The sequence below is a fragment of the Mixophyes fleayi genome, chromosome 6 (genome assembly GCF_038048845.1).
Source record: "Mixophyes fleayi isolate aMixFle1 chromosome 6, aMixFle1.hap1, whole genome shotgun sequence".
NCBI classification, from domain to species: Eukaryota; Metazoa; Chordata; class Amphibia; order Anura; family Limnodynastidae; genus Mixophyes; species Mixophyes fleayi.
Window position 1 is genome coordinate 214,334,963 of NC_134407.1, and position 16,733 is coordinate 214,351,695.

At 42.6% G+C, this 16,733-nt stretch overlaps 1 protein-coding gene across 21 annotated transcripts in view; it reads right to left on the bottom strand.

Annotated features, from left to right (window-relative positions):
- LOC142159778 (uncharacterized) overlaps positions 1–16,733 on the bottom strand; it is a 627,000-nt gene that overhangs the window by 128,790 nt on the left and 481,477 nt on the right. For 14 of the 21 annotated variants that reach the window (XM_075214494.1, XM_075214473.1, XM_075214475.1 and 11 more), the window contains one exon: positions 2,549–2,660. In XM_075214494.1, coding sequence (XP_075070595.1) covers positions 2,549–2,660 — 112 coding nt within the window. Of the gene's footprint in view, positions 1–2,215; positions 2,314–2,548; positions 2,661–3,898; positions 3,997–4,113; positions 4,232–4,381; positions 4,494–4,634; positions 4,733–4,843; positions 4,945–16,733 lie in introns of those variants that run through there. The other 7 variants (XM_075214490.1, XM_075214486.1, XM_075214483.1 and 4 more) reach the window with 6 other exon arrangements.

Sequence of the window (16,733 nt, forward strand, 5' to 3'; positions counted from 1 at the left end):
GGTGGTCCACAGTGTCAAAGCCTGCGGCGAGATCCAGGAGGATGAGTAGGGAGAAGTAACCCCTGGATTTAGCTGATAGAAGATCAATAGTACCTTTCCCAGGGCAGTTTCGGTGGAGTGGAGGGGAGGGGGCGGAAATTGGATTGGAGGGGTCAAGGAGAGAATTGTCCGAGAGGTGTCTAGTGAGGTGGTTGCAGACAATCTGCTCAAGTAATTTAGAGGCATAAGGGAGAAGTGATATGGGGCGTTAATTGGCAAGTGAGGTGGGATCGAGATTGAGGTTTTTGAGGATGGGAGAGATAAGGGCATGTTTAAATTTGGAGGGTATGATGATGTTAGAGAGTGACAGGTTGAAGATGAGCAAGCAATGGAGGAGAGGGAACGAAGGAGGTGAGAGGGGATGGGGAGTAGGTAGACGGGGGAGGGGAAAGAATAAGGGAGTGAACTTCTTCATTTGAAGTAGGACGGAAGGAGCAACAGAGTTGGTTGTAGGAGGTAGGTGGTACAATGAAGGTGGCAGGAGAGGGAGGGGAGGAGGAGATTTTCAGTCTGATGGCCTCAGTTTTGGAGGAGAAAACAATGGGGAAGTCAGTAGCTGAGAGGGAGAGATGAACAGGAGGATGGGGGGGATTGAATGTGACAATGAAGGCGAGGATTAAAGGACTGAGAAGAAATGAGGGACTTAAAGAAAGATTGTTTAGGGAGGGAGAGGGCAGAGCAGTAGGAAGAGAGGATAAATTTAAAATGAAGGAAGTCAGTCAGGAAGAGAGATTTCCTCCAGAAGCATTCAGCAGCGAGAGTCCATTTCTGAAGAAAGCGGGTGATTTTCGAGTGTCAGGGTTGGGGAATTAAGTGGCGCCTGTAGACAGATGATGTAGGAGTGACAGCATCCAGGGCAGTGGTGAGGAAGTGGCTATAGAGAGAGCAAGCCTGATCAGGGCAGATCAGGGTGGGAAGAGGGGATAGGAGAGTTTTGAGAGAGAAGGAGAAAGAAGTATTGTCAATAGAATCAAGATTGCTCCTAGTGAGTGTAATTTTAGGTAGGGGAGAAGCAGGGCAAGAGGACAGAGTGAAAGAGAGAATATAGCATTTACAGAGTAGGAAGGGAGAGTTAGACAAGTTGGAGGGAGCACAGAGATGAGAAAAGAAGAGAAGAGTTCAAGGGAGTGACCAAGACAAGGTGTGGAGGATGAGGTCCACTGAGTGAGGCCAAGGGAGGAAGAAAGGGCGAGAAATTTGATGGAGGCCGGGTCAGAGGAGTTATCAATAGGGATGTTAAAATCACCTAGTATGATGGAGGGGAGGAGGGGCCAGGGAGGCTGTAAATGACAGAGACACGGAGGTGGATGGTGGAGAAGAGACAGATAGAGTGGACTTCGAAGGAGGAGAAAGAGAAGGAAGGTACAGTGAGAAGGACCTGAAATGTGCAATTAGGGAATAAGAGGAGGACCATTCCACCTCCTGGACGTCATCCGGTCTGGTGGAGTAGGTGAAGGCGAGGCTACGATAGGAGAGAGCGGTGGGAGAAACAGTGTCAGCAGAAGAGAGCAAGGAGGTTAATTGAGTTGGAGATGAAGAGGTCATGGATAGAGGGCAGTTTGTTACAGATGGACCTGGAGTTTCAAAGGACACAGGAGAAGGGGAGGGTGAAAAGTGAGGAGATATGGATGAGATTGGCAGGGTTTCAGGAGCGCGGGGGAGTGTGGGAGGGATAAAGTTGGGACGGGGTGAAGGGAGAGGATGGGCATAGGACAGAAACAAGAAGGCATGGTGAAAGTCCAGGAGATGAGAGAAGGAAAGGGGTGGGGGGTTCAAAGAGTAAGAGAGATGAGGAGTAGCAAAAGGCAAACCGTAGTGAAACAAATCGAATATTAAGACTAAATAAAGACAGAGTAAAACTGTAAGTAAGGAACAATAAAATAAATATAAAAATTAAATAAAATTAAAAATGCAAGGCAACAATAATTATGTAGAGCTACCGTGAGATAATACCAGGCAGGGAGGAAAGACAGTACATGAAAACATATGGCGAATAATTACAGGAACTGGTGAATCCGGACTGATCAAGAGCAACAAAATGTCTAATTTAACGAACCGTGATTAAATAAAAGAACATCAGTGTATAAGATCCACACAACTTATATACAAGTAATATAGTTCAGTGTCATTTTGTATTTGGTAAGAGGCTCAATTATTTTACTTGATGCCCAATTACCTGATGGTCCTGTGGGATACTGGGATTTTCGTCTATACAGTCCTGAGAATAAAGAAGACGGGGACATCTCTCTGGGGTATTTCTGTTGCTGGATCCATCTGTAGGAAACATACAATGACTGAATACATTGTTTATATCTGATTATCAGATGATGTGTATCTAGGTGACCCTCATAACTGCTCTCTCTTTTACAATAAATGAAAGTCGCAATGATATATTACACAAATGGGCGTTCGTCTAACTCTGAATCAGGCCCTGTGTGTATATGATTATTCTGATGGGTCTTAGAAAGGAGAATGTAAGTTTTTTCTGTCTTTAGTGTTTATTACTCACTTGTGCTGATATCTGTAGGGGTTTCCTCTTCCTTACACTGCTGATCACCCCTCACATACGTCTCTTCTTCTCCGATTGTATCTTCTACTTTCATATCCATCAGGTCACAACCCTAAATGAGCCACAAAACAATAAAAAGAACAAGAATGTGAGGATACCACCCTTAGCTGGGATGGCAGTTACCCTCTGTGGGATTCAACTCACTCGGGTAGACCAGAATAAATCCAAAATAAGACTTTATTACGACAGCACAACACCACAAGACGTTCACAAGTTACAGGGTAAATGGTAGCATGTATCCTCCAGCAGCCTCTTGCAGTCAGCACTCCAACATAATAATCTCGGTCTATTTCAGAGTCTTATCCTCCGGCAATATTACCACTACCGATTACCAAAAAACCGTTATGGTGTCTCCCAGCCTGGGTTACTGGCTCACACCGACCCTGTCCTGATAGGATTCCCTCCAGCGGCACTACAATGCCTTTTCGCTGATGTCTTGTTCACCAGGATACTCCAAGCTAGAATAGCTCCCTTGACAATCTGCTCTCCCTATATTCTTGCCTGTATACACAGGAAGTAGGCTTAACTCAATTAGCTGTTTTGGCTGGATACACTAAACATGGGGTTACAATATTACAGCAGGGAATGACACTGCACGCTTACATGAAACAATAAGACTTTTGACACATTGTATCAGCAGTGTTACGCCATCTGAATCTGTGATACATTTTGATACAATAACATTGATGTTTATATTGATACATTTCCCCATGCTATTTCACCCAATATATTACTGTGGATGCACATTGAATATCATTTAGAAGTTCTAACCTCATTACCTCTCAGATTACCTGTTGACCTAGCTAATTAACATGGGCTGCCATCTTGTTAACTCAGACATTGTTCTGATTACAAACCAAATCTAAGCTGCCCCTCATAACAATAGACCTTTGAGACAAATGGTAATTACATTAGCTAACACTAGCAAAATGATTGCTGCTGTCCTGTTATTTTCACACAGTATGGCAAAATTCTTTATATATATACTGCATACACTATTGCAGGTAATAGCAAGGGCAAAATGTACCTAATAACATGAAATAACAATACACATAATACACTGATGCTCTGGTGTATATACTTAGACTGGGCCAAGGATTAAAAAGTACATTAAACCGTGAGAAACGGGTGATGAATAAAAAGTTCTCAGTCCAATAGCACCCAGTTTCCTCACAAAGAATCAATAATGTCTAATTTAATGAATTAAGAGTAAATAGAAAATTATTAGTGTAAGGAAAAGTCACTTTGATGTTTTAGTGATGTTTAGATGAGACCCTCAATTCCATCTACCTGACAGTCCTGTAGGATATTGTGAGTTTCCGCTGTGTGATCCTGTGAATATAGAGGACACAGACATCTCTCTGGGGTATCTCTGTTACTGGATCCATCTGTAGGAAACACACAGTGACTGAATACATTGTTTATATTTGATTATCAGATGTTGTGTATCTAGGTGGTCATCACAACTGCTTTCTCCTTTACAAGGAATTCAAGTATCCTCTTACCCAGTGATGTGAGGCTCTGGTGATTCTCCATCATCACGTCCTTGTACAGACCCTTGTGTCCTTCTAAATACATTGTTTATATCCGATTATCAGATGAGGTGTATATAGGTGACCCTCATAACTGCTCTCTCTTTTTTACAATAAATGATACATTACACAAACGGGTGTTCGTCTAAATCTGAATCAGGCCCTGTGTGTATATGATTATTCTGATGGGTCTTACAAAGGAGAATGTAACTCTTTTCTGTGTTAAATGTTTATTACTCACCTGTGCTGATATCTGTAGGGGTTTCCTCCTCCTTACACTGCTGATCACCCCTCACATGCATCTCATCTTCTCCGATTGTATCTTCTATTTTCATATCCATCAGGTCACAACCCTAAATGAGCCACAAAACAATAAAGAGAACAAGAATCAATAATGTCTAATTTAATGAAGAGTAAATAGAAAATTATTAGTGTAGGGAAAATTCACTTTGAAGTTTTAATGATATTTAGGAGAGACCCTCAATTCCATCTACCTGATAGTCCTGTAGGATATTGTCAGTATCCGCTGTGTGATCCTGTGAATATAGAGGATGCGGACATCTCTCTGGGGTATTTCTGTTGCTGGATCCATCTGTAGGAAACACACAGTGACTGAATACATTGTTTATATTTGATTATCAGATGATGTGTATCTAGGTGGTCATCACAACTGCTTTCTCCTTTACAAGGAATGTAAGCTTACCCAGTGATGTGAGGGGTCGGTGATTCTCCATCATCACGTCTTTGTACAGATCCTTGTGTCCTTCTAGATACTCCCACTCCTACATGGAGAAATAGACAGTGACATCCTGACACCTTATAGGAACCTGACACACACAATGATACAGTCATCACCCAGACACATCCCCTGGTGTTACTGTATAATGTCCCATTCCCAGCAGTCACCTCTCCAGTCAGCAGCTGAATGATCTTGTTGGTGAGTTCTAGAATCCTCTGGTCATTGTTTCTCTCATGTATCAGTGAGTGAGGTGGAGGCACCGTGATGGGGCTCTGGGTCCTGCTCAATCCTCCTGACACATGGGGATGGCTACTGGGTGTCTCACATTCACCAGATTTCTTCTTCACTACGGTGTAATCCTGTGTATTGAAGAGAGAAAAACTCAGCATAAAGAGCAGACCCCCTTCATTGGTTCACAGACCCTCCAATTTTGCCCAATATACAGATGTAATCACTCATGAATTAATGCCATGAGAAAGTCAGATATTAATATCAGAGAACAACAAACACTAACACAACCCTTTGTTCAAGTACCAGAGAACAGATTGAGTGGGTTTAAATAGAGAAGCGCCTGACATCATGGGCAAGTGTCTGAACTCATGCTCAAATGTCACAGAGCATCTAAGTAGGATCTTCAATACAAGAAGTGACTTAAGGAAAGGTGCTATCAGCAGGGTGTACTTGTGAAAGAAGACAGTTGTCAGACACACAGAGACAGGTTCATTATAATACCTACATCTTATGGGTGGCCACTGTGTGCTCTTTGTTTGGTTTGAGATAGAGTACATTACATATTATGACCAGAAGAGCATATAATCATCAACAGCTATTTATATAGCGCTACTAATTCTGCAGCACTTTTACAGAGAACTCACTCACATCAGTCCCTGCCCCATTGGAGCTTACAGTCTAAATTCTCTAACATACACACACAGACAGACAGACATTATTCATGAGAATGGTAATGGGAGTAATACAGAATAGTTCCCTTTTCAGGATCCATCTGATGTTGCAGACTAACAGCGATTTGTTGTAATTTAGCATCAATATGCTGTGAGACAATCTCCACAAAGAGACTATGGGAGTTCATGTCCTTCTGTAGTTTGGGAATCCATCACAATCTGTTATTACATTAAACTGCACAGAATGAGGTCCTTTACCATTCTGTACAATCTCACAAATACAAAGATAAATTACTAGTCTCTTCTTCCCCTGTATAATAATAACATGGCACCAGAGTCTGCTCCCTCTGTATAATAATAACACGGCACCAGAGTCTGCTCCTCCTGTATAATAATAACACGGCACCAGAGTCTGCTCCCCCTGTATAATAATAACACGGCACCAGAGTCTGCCCCACCTGTATAATAATAACACGGCACCAGAGTCTGCTCCCCCTGTATAATAATAACACGGCACCATAGTCTGCTCCACCTGTATAATAATAACACGGCACCAGAGTCTGCTCCACCTGTATAATAATAACACGGCCCCAGAGTCTGCTCCACCTGTATAATAATAACACGGCACCAGAGTCTACTCCTCCTGTATAATAACACGGCACCAGAGTCTGCTCCACCTGTATAATAATAACACGGCACCAGAGTCTGCTCCCCCTGTATAATAATAACACGGCACCATAGACTGCTCCACCTGTATAATAATAACACGGCACCAGAGTCTGCTCCCCCTGTATAATAATAACACGCCACCATAGTCTGCTCCACCTGTATAATAATAACACGGCACCAGAGTCTGCTCCACCGGTATAATAATAACACGGCCCCAGAGTCTGCTCCACCTGTATAATAATAACATGGCACCAGAGTCTGCTCCACCTGTATAATAATAACACGGCACCAGAGTCTGCTCCCCCTGTATAATAATAACAGCACCAGAGTCTGCTCCACCTGTATAATAATAACACGGCACCAGAGTCTGCTCCACCTGTATAATAATAACATTGCACCAGAGTCTGCTCCTCCTGTATAATAATAACACGGCACCAGAGTCTGCTCCACCTGTATAATAATAACACGGCACCAGAGTCTGCTCCCCCTGTATAATAATAACAGCACCAGAGTCTGCTCCACCTGTATAATAATAACACGGCACCAGAGTCTGCTCCACCTGTATAATAATAACATTGCACCAGAGTCTGCTCCTCCTGTATAATAATAACATGGCACCAGAGTCTGCTCCACCTGTATAATAACACGGCACCAGAGTCTGCTCCACCTGCATAATAACACGGCACCAGAGTCTGCTCCACCTGTATAATAATAACACAGCACCAGAGTCTGCTCCACCTGTATAATAATAACATTGCACCAGTCTGCTCCACCTGTATAATAACACGGCACCAGAGTCTGCTCCACCTGTATAATAATAACACAGCACCAGAGTCTGCTCCACCTGTATAATAATAACACAGCACCAGAGTCTGCTCCCCCTGTACTGTAATAATAAATATCATTACCTGCTGCCAGACACATAAACGCGAGGTCTCCGCTTTATCTCACTCACTTCTCACCCGGAAGTACTTCCGGTCTGTGCCTTGTCCCTGTTGTGTTATGAGCTCCAAAGGCTTCGACAAAATGGCCGCGGCTGTGTGTAACCGGAGACAGAGCGGCCTCATCGTCTGAAGAAGTCAGCTGTTCAAACGGGGCGTGTCTATGCTAGCCAGTGGGCGTGGTTTAACGGAGTGGTTTGTTTTATTCTTAAAATATGTTTTACAATATATAATATAATATATAATATAATATAATATATAGCCTCACAGATGTGGTGCAGGGAGCACTGACATCATATTATACTGCACAGCTTTATACTGACATTACCAGCATATTTCTACAGCCCAGATACCTTATACTAATAATATATATTACATTTACATATACTGTTATATCCCACATTACTGTAATACTTATACAGCCCAGATACCTTATACTAATAATATATATTACCTATACTGTTATATACCACATTACTGTAATACTTATACAGCCCAGATACCTTATACTAATAATATATATTATCTATACTGTTATATCCCACATTACTGTAATACTTATACAGCCCAGATACCTTATACTAATAATATATATTACCTATACTGTTATATCCCACATTACTGTAATACTTATACAGCCCAAATACCTTCTACTAATAATATATATTATCTATACTGTTATATCCCATATTACCGCAATGCATATACAGCCCAAATACCTTATACCAGTGGTTCCCAAACTTTTGCAGTTCGCGGCACCCTTAGAGTCTCCATAAATTTTTTAAATGCATCCCATCAAAATGATTACCGAACAGGCTTGTTTTACAAGTATTTGGATAAAAAAAAACGTAGTAAGTATTTAGGTCAGGACAGAAATACTTATCTAGTTACATGCAAAAATAATACACATAAATCCAAGGGAAAATAATATTTTTATATATTTTTTTCAATTATATTTCTGTCAAAGAATAATTTACAGCTAACTCACACTGTGCCCCCTTCATCTCCACACACTCTGTGCCCTCCTTCACAGGCAATTAGCCAATCAAGAGAATGCAGGAAGTATTGAGCAGACCAGGTGTAAGCATGCTCAGTTTAGACCAGCAAGTGAATGCAGGAAGAGGGAAACAGATGAGAACAGTGACCATAATGCAGGTTTAGCTGGTGCAACGTGTGACAGTCCAGCTTTTTGGGTTCTTTTTAACTTCTTTATTATGGAAACAACAAGTACAAACAGGAACAAATTGTAGGGTATATGAAGATAAACACAGAAGACTAATGTCACAGAATAGATAAACTCTGAAGGTCTTATCTGCTGGTATTGGTGCTCCTAAGCGGAGAGGCGCGGAGCCTAACACGCCTCCGGTCTTCACCAGGGACCCCTGCAAGGGAGTTTGGGGTTTGTTGCAAGAGACATGCAGGTCGCAGCCCTCCCAGATAGCTACCAGTGAGGTGTTAAGTGAGTAAACGTAGTCATGCGATCCAATGTCAATCAGTGCGGGAAGTACAGGTTCTGAAGGAGCGGACAGGATCAGTATAACCGAAGGGAGATCCAAAAGGAGAGTGAGGCAGAACCGGGTCTGTCGAAGTATTAAATGATTCAAAAAAATATAAGTGTTTGAAATGCAAAAATTATCTTTATTCTTACAAATTGCATATGCAATGACTTGTATTCAAAATCTGAGTACAAGTAAATTTCTCCATTGAAAATCACAGTTTATATAGAAGTAACCCCACCCTTCTTACATACGTCACGAACCACTTCACATACTAAAGAATATACCTCATAAGGACAAAGTTGGTTATATATATTTTCACAAACTCATCACTGTACTTAGAATCTCTGGGCCTAAACAGGTCAAAGGTATATGTGACCTTTTACACTCTTTTCTTAATATAGCATGACAACTGTTAGCCATTCTACCATCATATTAATAGTGGTTCATTGTGAGTTACAACATACAAAGAAGATTTAACCCATTGCACTGAATTCAACACAAGCAATCATTTGATCAATAGATTTTACACACATTTAATTGTTTTATCCAACATATATTTGTACCATAATTTATTCCACTACAGGGTCAGAATCCAGGGAGACAGACAGAAGACTTGTAAACTGACAAGGATGCTGGAGCATAGGGATGACCTAGATACTCTGGCATCCTAATGGCACCAGAGCCAGATATAGATAAAGGAAGGGGCTCTCTCATAAGTGGCAGGGGAATCGGCTGTGAGAACAGCTGACCACCGATAGCAAGAGGCTGCTAGCGTCTTTGTTGCCTGGCAACAGAGATGCAATAGTCTGCGCGTGCTCCAGCACTGCCGGGCCGTAAACTCGAAGTAGCATCCACGAGTGGGGTCAGAGAGGACAGTCATCCATGGCACCTACTGTGCGTGTGGGGACGGCGCCTGACAACAAAAAGGGCAAGAAGGAAACAATCCAGTTGAAAATACAGTGGTTAAAATAGGAAACCAGAGACATGTCAAAAGACAAAATATCTCGGAGTACCTTCATACGATACTGTCAATATTTCCATTACTGTAGGTCGGGGAGAGAAAGGAAGAAGGAGAAGTCTTTGTGGGTAGAGAACGTACCCTGAAGAAAGAGAAGAAGAGAGAGCTTTTGTAACCATACTGATGGTATTATCTGAAAGCCAATAGCCCGAGTAGATATTCAGCGAGTAGTCAGACCTTTGCCGGTTTGGTACACAAGAGGGTAGTCAGACGTTTGCCCGGTCGGTGTACAAATAGGTAGTCACAGATTCAAGGAAGTGTAGCAAGTAGCAGGAGCTGAGCAGGCAGAATACTCAAGCACATGTCTGATCCGGGAAGTGCCCAAACATGATCCAAGATGGTTTCTCCTTGATGCCATTCTGGCCATCTTGGATGAGGGCAAGTTTACAAAGACCTCTAGTGGTCGGAGATGCAAATATCAGAGTAATTCCTTACAGTATTCCCCCCCCCCCTTTCAATAACATCCTCTGGACGGTGCTTTGCTTGGTTTTTCTGGCTATCTTTGATGAAATTCACGCAACAATCGAGGTGCATGGACATTCTCTTGTAGTTCCCATGAATTGTCTTCTGGACCATATCTCTGCCATTGTATCAAATATTGAAGTTTATTTCTAAATATTTGTGAATCTAGCATTTTCTCTACTAGAAATTCTTCATGTTCATCAATTTGAACAAGATCCGAAGGAGGCAAGGTGTGACCAGGAAAAGGATTTGAAATAACTAGCTGTAGTAAAGAAACAGAAAGACAGGATGAACCTTCATAGATCCTGGGAATACAAGTCGAAAGACAGATTAACTGACTTGTTCCAAAATCTTAAAGAGACCTAAATATTTTGGTCCTATTTTCTTTTTTTTTCTCTTCTGGTTCCACCTGTTTTGAGTCTTCCATGTATGCTCTGGATAGAGCATCAGCTTTCCCATTTCCGGGATCCAGGTCTATAAAAGATAACAAACTCAAAACAATTTAGAAATAAACTCCTTCTGGTTTGTCGAGGAGAAAGTCTCTTTGCAGATCGAACAAACTGTAGATTCTGGTGGTCAGTAAGCACAGTAATTTGATGTGCAGCACCTGCAAGCAACTGTCTCCATTCATTAAACTGTTTTTTCATGTAGCACACAAATATCAACTTTAAATTTCAGCGTACAAATAAGCTATCAAGTATTTGTGTGCTACATGAAAAAACAGTCAGTATTTAACTTATGTGCAAAACAGAAAACTAGTTTGCACCCCTTGCATTGTAACATGGTTTTTTCCAGGAGACTGAAATAAGATACTTCTTCAATTAAGATCCTTAATGAATCAGGCCCTTTGTTTGTAAAGTGTGTCTACTTGCATGGGTTCGGACTCACATTTCTTGGTGGATTTGACCTCAGAATTCCCGTAATAGTTTGAACTTGTGGGTTCACAATAACTGGGTACATCCAAGCTAAGGCCCTCCTTTCTCTCAATAAATCGAGCATCAATGCGAATACAATGTTGACATGAAAAGTTCAAGTTCAGTTGGTGCCTCTGCTCGGACTAATTCATCTTTAATGGTCTCAGAAAGTCCCTTACGGTAGACAGACAATTGCGCCTCAGAATTAAATGTAGTGTCAAGAACCAATCTTTGAAAAATCTGCAGTATATTCTACAACTGAGCGTCTCCCCTGACATAATTGCAGTAATGTTTTTTCAGCAGTATCTTTCTGGTTTGGCTCATCAAAGGTTTGCTTCATTACGTTGAGGAAGTCAAATTTCTCTAATATTAGACTAGAAGTCTCGATATAGGAAGAAGCCCATGCAAGGGTGGTGTCCTTAAGTAGCAAAAGCATACACTGGACCTTTGACTTTTCAGACTGGAAATGGGACTCATACAGTTGGAAATGCAAACTGGCATTGATTAATAAATCCGCAAAACTTTTGAGGGTCCCCTCCAAACCGAGTTGGTGGGAGAGGGAGAGCATCATCATCATCAACATTTATTTATATAGCGCCAGCAAATTCCGTAGTGCTTTACAATTGGGAACAAACATTAATAAGACAATACTGGGTAATACATACAGACAGAGAGGTAAGAGAACCCTGCTCGAAATCTTACAATCTATAGGACAATGGGAGTTTGAAACACAAGGGCATGTGCTACATCATATTGCACAATGGACCAGCCAGACTGCAAAGGTAAAAGTACTGAGTGGGCTGTGTGTGTTGAAATGTTGGTCAGAAGGTTGTTGTCTTGCGTTAGCAGTGTAGAGGATGGTAATAGGGTAATCTAGGGAAATTAAGATGATGGTTGAGGAATATCATAACCTTGTCTGAAGAGGTGGGTTTTCAGTGAACGTTTGAAGACTAGAGGAAAGTCTTACTGTGCGTGGGAGGGAATTCCACAAAGTAGTTGCAGCCCGGAAAAAATCCTGTAACCGAGAATTGGAGGATGTGATGAGAGTGGAGGAGAGACGTAGATCTTGTGTAGAACGGAGGTGTCGAGTAGGGAGATATTTCGAGACAAGTGATGTCAGTGCAATTTTGTTGATGGCCTTGTATGTTAGTAGAAGAATTTTATATTGGATTCGTTGAAATACAGGCAGCCAATGTAGAGACTGACAGAGTGGCTCAGCAGAGGAATAACGGTTTGTAAGGAAAATCAGTCTAGCCGCAAAATAGATTGTAGGGGTTCAAGTATGACTTTGGGAAGACCAGTAAGGAGGGAATTGTAATAGTCGATGCGGGAGATGATGAGTGCGTGAATTAATGTTTTTGCGGTGTCTTGTGTCAGATATGTGCGTATTCTGGAAATGTTCTTTAGGTGTATGTAACATGATTTAGATATAGAGTTGATGTGGGGAATAACCGACAGCAGGGGATGGTGATGTTACAGGCACTTGTGGTGATCTGTTCTTCAACTCTGCAATATGGTTCTCATGTTGAGACATCATAATTATCAATTCCTGGAAACCAGCCTTTTGTGCGAGAACTTGAATTTCTTGCTTAACCTGTGATTAACCGGTGGTTAAACTTGCCACTCTCCACTTAACAGGTATATCTTTGGCATTTCAAGGCTTGAGTATCTTGTAACAATACTGGTGATATTATCTGCAGCCCAATAGCCGAGTAGATATCCAGCGAGAAGTCAGACGTTTGCCGGGTCGGTACACAAACCGGTAGTCACAGATGCAAGGAAGTGTAGAAAGTAGTAGGAGCTGAGCAGGCAGAATACTCAAGCACATGTCTGATCCAGGAAGTGCCTATTATATGCCTAAACAGGAAACAGGATCCAAGATGGTTTCTCTTTGATGCCATTATAATTATTTATTATTATTATTACCATTTATTTATATAGCGCCACTAATTTCGCAGCGCTGTACAGAGAACTCACTCACATCAGTCCCTGCCCCATTGGGGCTTACAGTCTAAATTCCCTAACACACACACACACACAGACAGACTAGGGTCAATTTAATAGCAGCCAATTAACCTTACCAGTATGTTTTTGGAGTGTAGGAGGAAGCCGGAGCACCCGGAGGAAACCCACGTAAACACGGGGAGAACATACAAACTCCACACAGATAAGCCATGGTCAGGGATTGAACTCATTACTCCAGTGCTTTTTGGCAGAAGCGCTAACTACTTGGCCACCGTGCTGCTATTCCAGCTATCTTGGATAAGGGCAAATCTAAGAGCAAGTTTGCGACTACAGAGACCTCTAGTTTTCGGAGGTGCAAATATCAGAGTAATTTCTTACAGGTATTTTAGGTGAAGTGCTCAACTAGTGGGATGGGGTAGGAAAAGTCTGGATATAGGGCAGGGGCAGAGGCAATATAAAAGAGATACTGGGCGGGAGAGAGTTAAAGGAAAAGCCAGAGTGCCCACATCTGGTGGAATTTGTTATCTTTGTCATTTAAGTGATGTGTGATCTTTTCCATCCGTGCGATGAACCAAATATAGGACTTCAAAGCAGAAATGTGGGCGGGTCGTCTTGTTTCCATGTCTTGACAATGAGGCATCGAGCTCCTGCAAGGATATAGGATGCTAATTTTGCAGAGTAATAATCAGCATTTGGGAGTGGGTAGCAGAGGGGAAAAATCCAGGGATCCTTGTGAACGGGACATGGGAGGAGTGAGGAGAGGAGGGACCTGACCAGGTCCCAGAAGGAGGAGATTTTCCAGCATGACCACCAGATGTATATAAACAAGTCTAATTGACCACAACTACGCCAACACTGAGGAGCAAGAAGGATATATTCTGGCAATAATGTCAGGGGTGTAATACCCCCTATAGTAACTTATAGTCGTTTTCCTTAATCAATGTAGAGATGTAGGTGCATTGGAGTGGACAGTATAGGTAAGAATAGGGCAAGATCTAATAAAGAGATGGGTTTTGAGAGAGAGTTTAAAGATTTAAGAAGAGGGGTGTGCTCACTACATATTGTATCTGTTGTTGTCACAGTAGTAACATAACACTGTGGAAAATCTGAAGAATTATAAATTATTAACAGCAATATTGTCAGGATTCCCAATATAAAAACCACAGAGAAAATGCAAGTGGAACAAAGTGTTTTTTTATTTAACACGGGTTACACAGGTAATTGATGCAATAAATGGTAAGGCATGAAAAGTCAGCAGAGTATGGCCGTTATAGCAAGGAGATGACCACAGGGTGCAATAGTCTGCGTACTGATACACAGGAGATACTGGAAACAGGATGCAATGGTCTGCGAGCCGTTAACACTAGACACTGGAGATGCCACACTGGATGCAATAGTCTGTGGACAGATACACAGGAGATACTGGAGACGATGCGGACTGCAGGTGCTGTCATAACAAAGCCGAGTCAGGAGTCACAGGAAGAGATGCCAAAACGGAGGGACAAGCAGAAGTCAAAACCAGGAAGTCAAACAAGGATAACTCACAGGAGAACCAGCAGAGTTCAAGGCAACAGATGAACTGGCCAAGGCTGCTGGGACAGACAGGATTTTATAGGGCAGGGACAGGTGCTAAGCATCCTGGAGTAATGAGCTTAGCGCTGTCAGGTAGGAGAGCAGTTCAAGTACCACAGTGACCCCATTGGAGGAACAGTGGTACTGCAAGCTGGATACATAGCAAGGCAGAAGTCCAACATAGCTCTTGGCAGACAGGAGCTGCAAGAGGCAGATCGTGACAAGTCTGAAGAAACAAAGATAATAATTTGCCTACTGCTGATAACCCCTTTTCTTGCTTCCCATCCTCCTTTTTTTTTTAAATAAAGACATGAGAATTGTTTGTCGAAAAAGTGGTCACAGCTTTATTTTAAAATCAATCTTTTGAAATGTGGAAAAGAAAACAGCACTGCATCCATCAGCTTCAGCCAAAACTGTAAATATCACAACCAATAAGAGGGGGTCCTCCATGCCCCCTGGTGCCTCCAAGACTGGGGATCCCAGCCCCCTTTATTCTGGCTTCTTACAAGACCCCAAATAAGGGTAGTATCAAGCATTTTAGCAGCACTTTCAAAGGGAGGTATCCCCATGGCCGCCACTTGTGCCCACCATGGCTCAGGAACTGCAGTGTTGTACCGCCAAGGCTAGGTTCCCCCTCCTGGAACCGCAGCTCACCACCACTAACAACTCACTGTGACCTTCATAACCTTGTCAATGCACCATGTATCTCCTCAGTACCCATACGCAACCTCTGATCATAATCATCATTAATTTATATAGTGCCAGCAAATTCTGTAGCGCTTTACAACCTGATCCAATAAACGCACCCATCTTTTTTGCACAAATGTGACTTGTTAAATCAAATACTGACACATCTGACCACGTAGCCAACTAACTGCCCCTTTGACAAATTTTTCCACTGCATAATTCACATTTCTACATGCCTCAACTATAGCGAGATCTGCGGAGTTCCAGAGCACAGGTGGAGATGACAGGTGCTAGCTGGATAAAGGCCACAGGTAAAAGGTTCTGAGTCCAGGTACAGGCAGAAGGTCAGGATCACAGGCAAATGTTCAGAATCCGGGTACAGGCAAAAGATCAGGGTCACAGGCAAATATTCAGAATTCAGGAATGGGCAGAGGTCATACACGAGAGAACAATCTAAGGTTGAACACCAACACAGCACAGAAGCAGGCAGCAATACTGAGAACAGAACACTATAACCGGCAGGGAGGCTAAGCCTTCCCTGCCTTAAATACTAGTACTGGCCAATCAGGGCATTGCCCTGTAACAGCTCTCAGAGGCAGACTAATTAATAGTGTAGGTTCATTAATTAGCCCGCAGCCTGTATGTACTTTTAGTGCACGCGCCCGGCTGCCCTGAGGTGCCGGGGCATGCTAAGAAAATGCTCGGCGTCCGGCAGTTGCCCTGGCAACGGTCAGGACAGAGAAGCAGGAAGTGACGCCCCGGTCATCGTGGAGGCGGCCGGGACACCAGCACTAGGGGGAAGTGAGTCGCAGCGGTGCCTGCGGCCACAAACAATGGTGGCAGGCAGCTTGCACCTTGAATCTAACTCTAAACAATGAGAGTCCCATATATTTGGGCCATACGTATATGTGTTTTTAAATTGAGAGCTAACTTAGGAAGTGGCAGGTCTTTTGCTGGCTATAGCAGTGTGCTGGGGGAACTTTCTCTGCGTTTGTTCCTTTTAGGATAACCCCACCCTTTCAAGCACCTGCCATGAGCCTATAAATTGATTGAGCACCTTCCACTTCTGTATGAGTCAGCATGTCTGTTTGTTCCTGCTCACTTCCACCTTTTATTTCCTCGCCTGACACTTTGTTCCCCTTGTTGTTGGGTGGCTTGCACAGTGACCTGCATGGGTTGGTCTGTGGTTTGCTGTGGGGGTTGATGTGTTGTTGGCGCTGTGCTT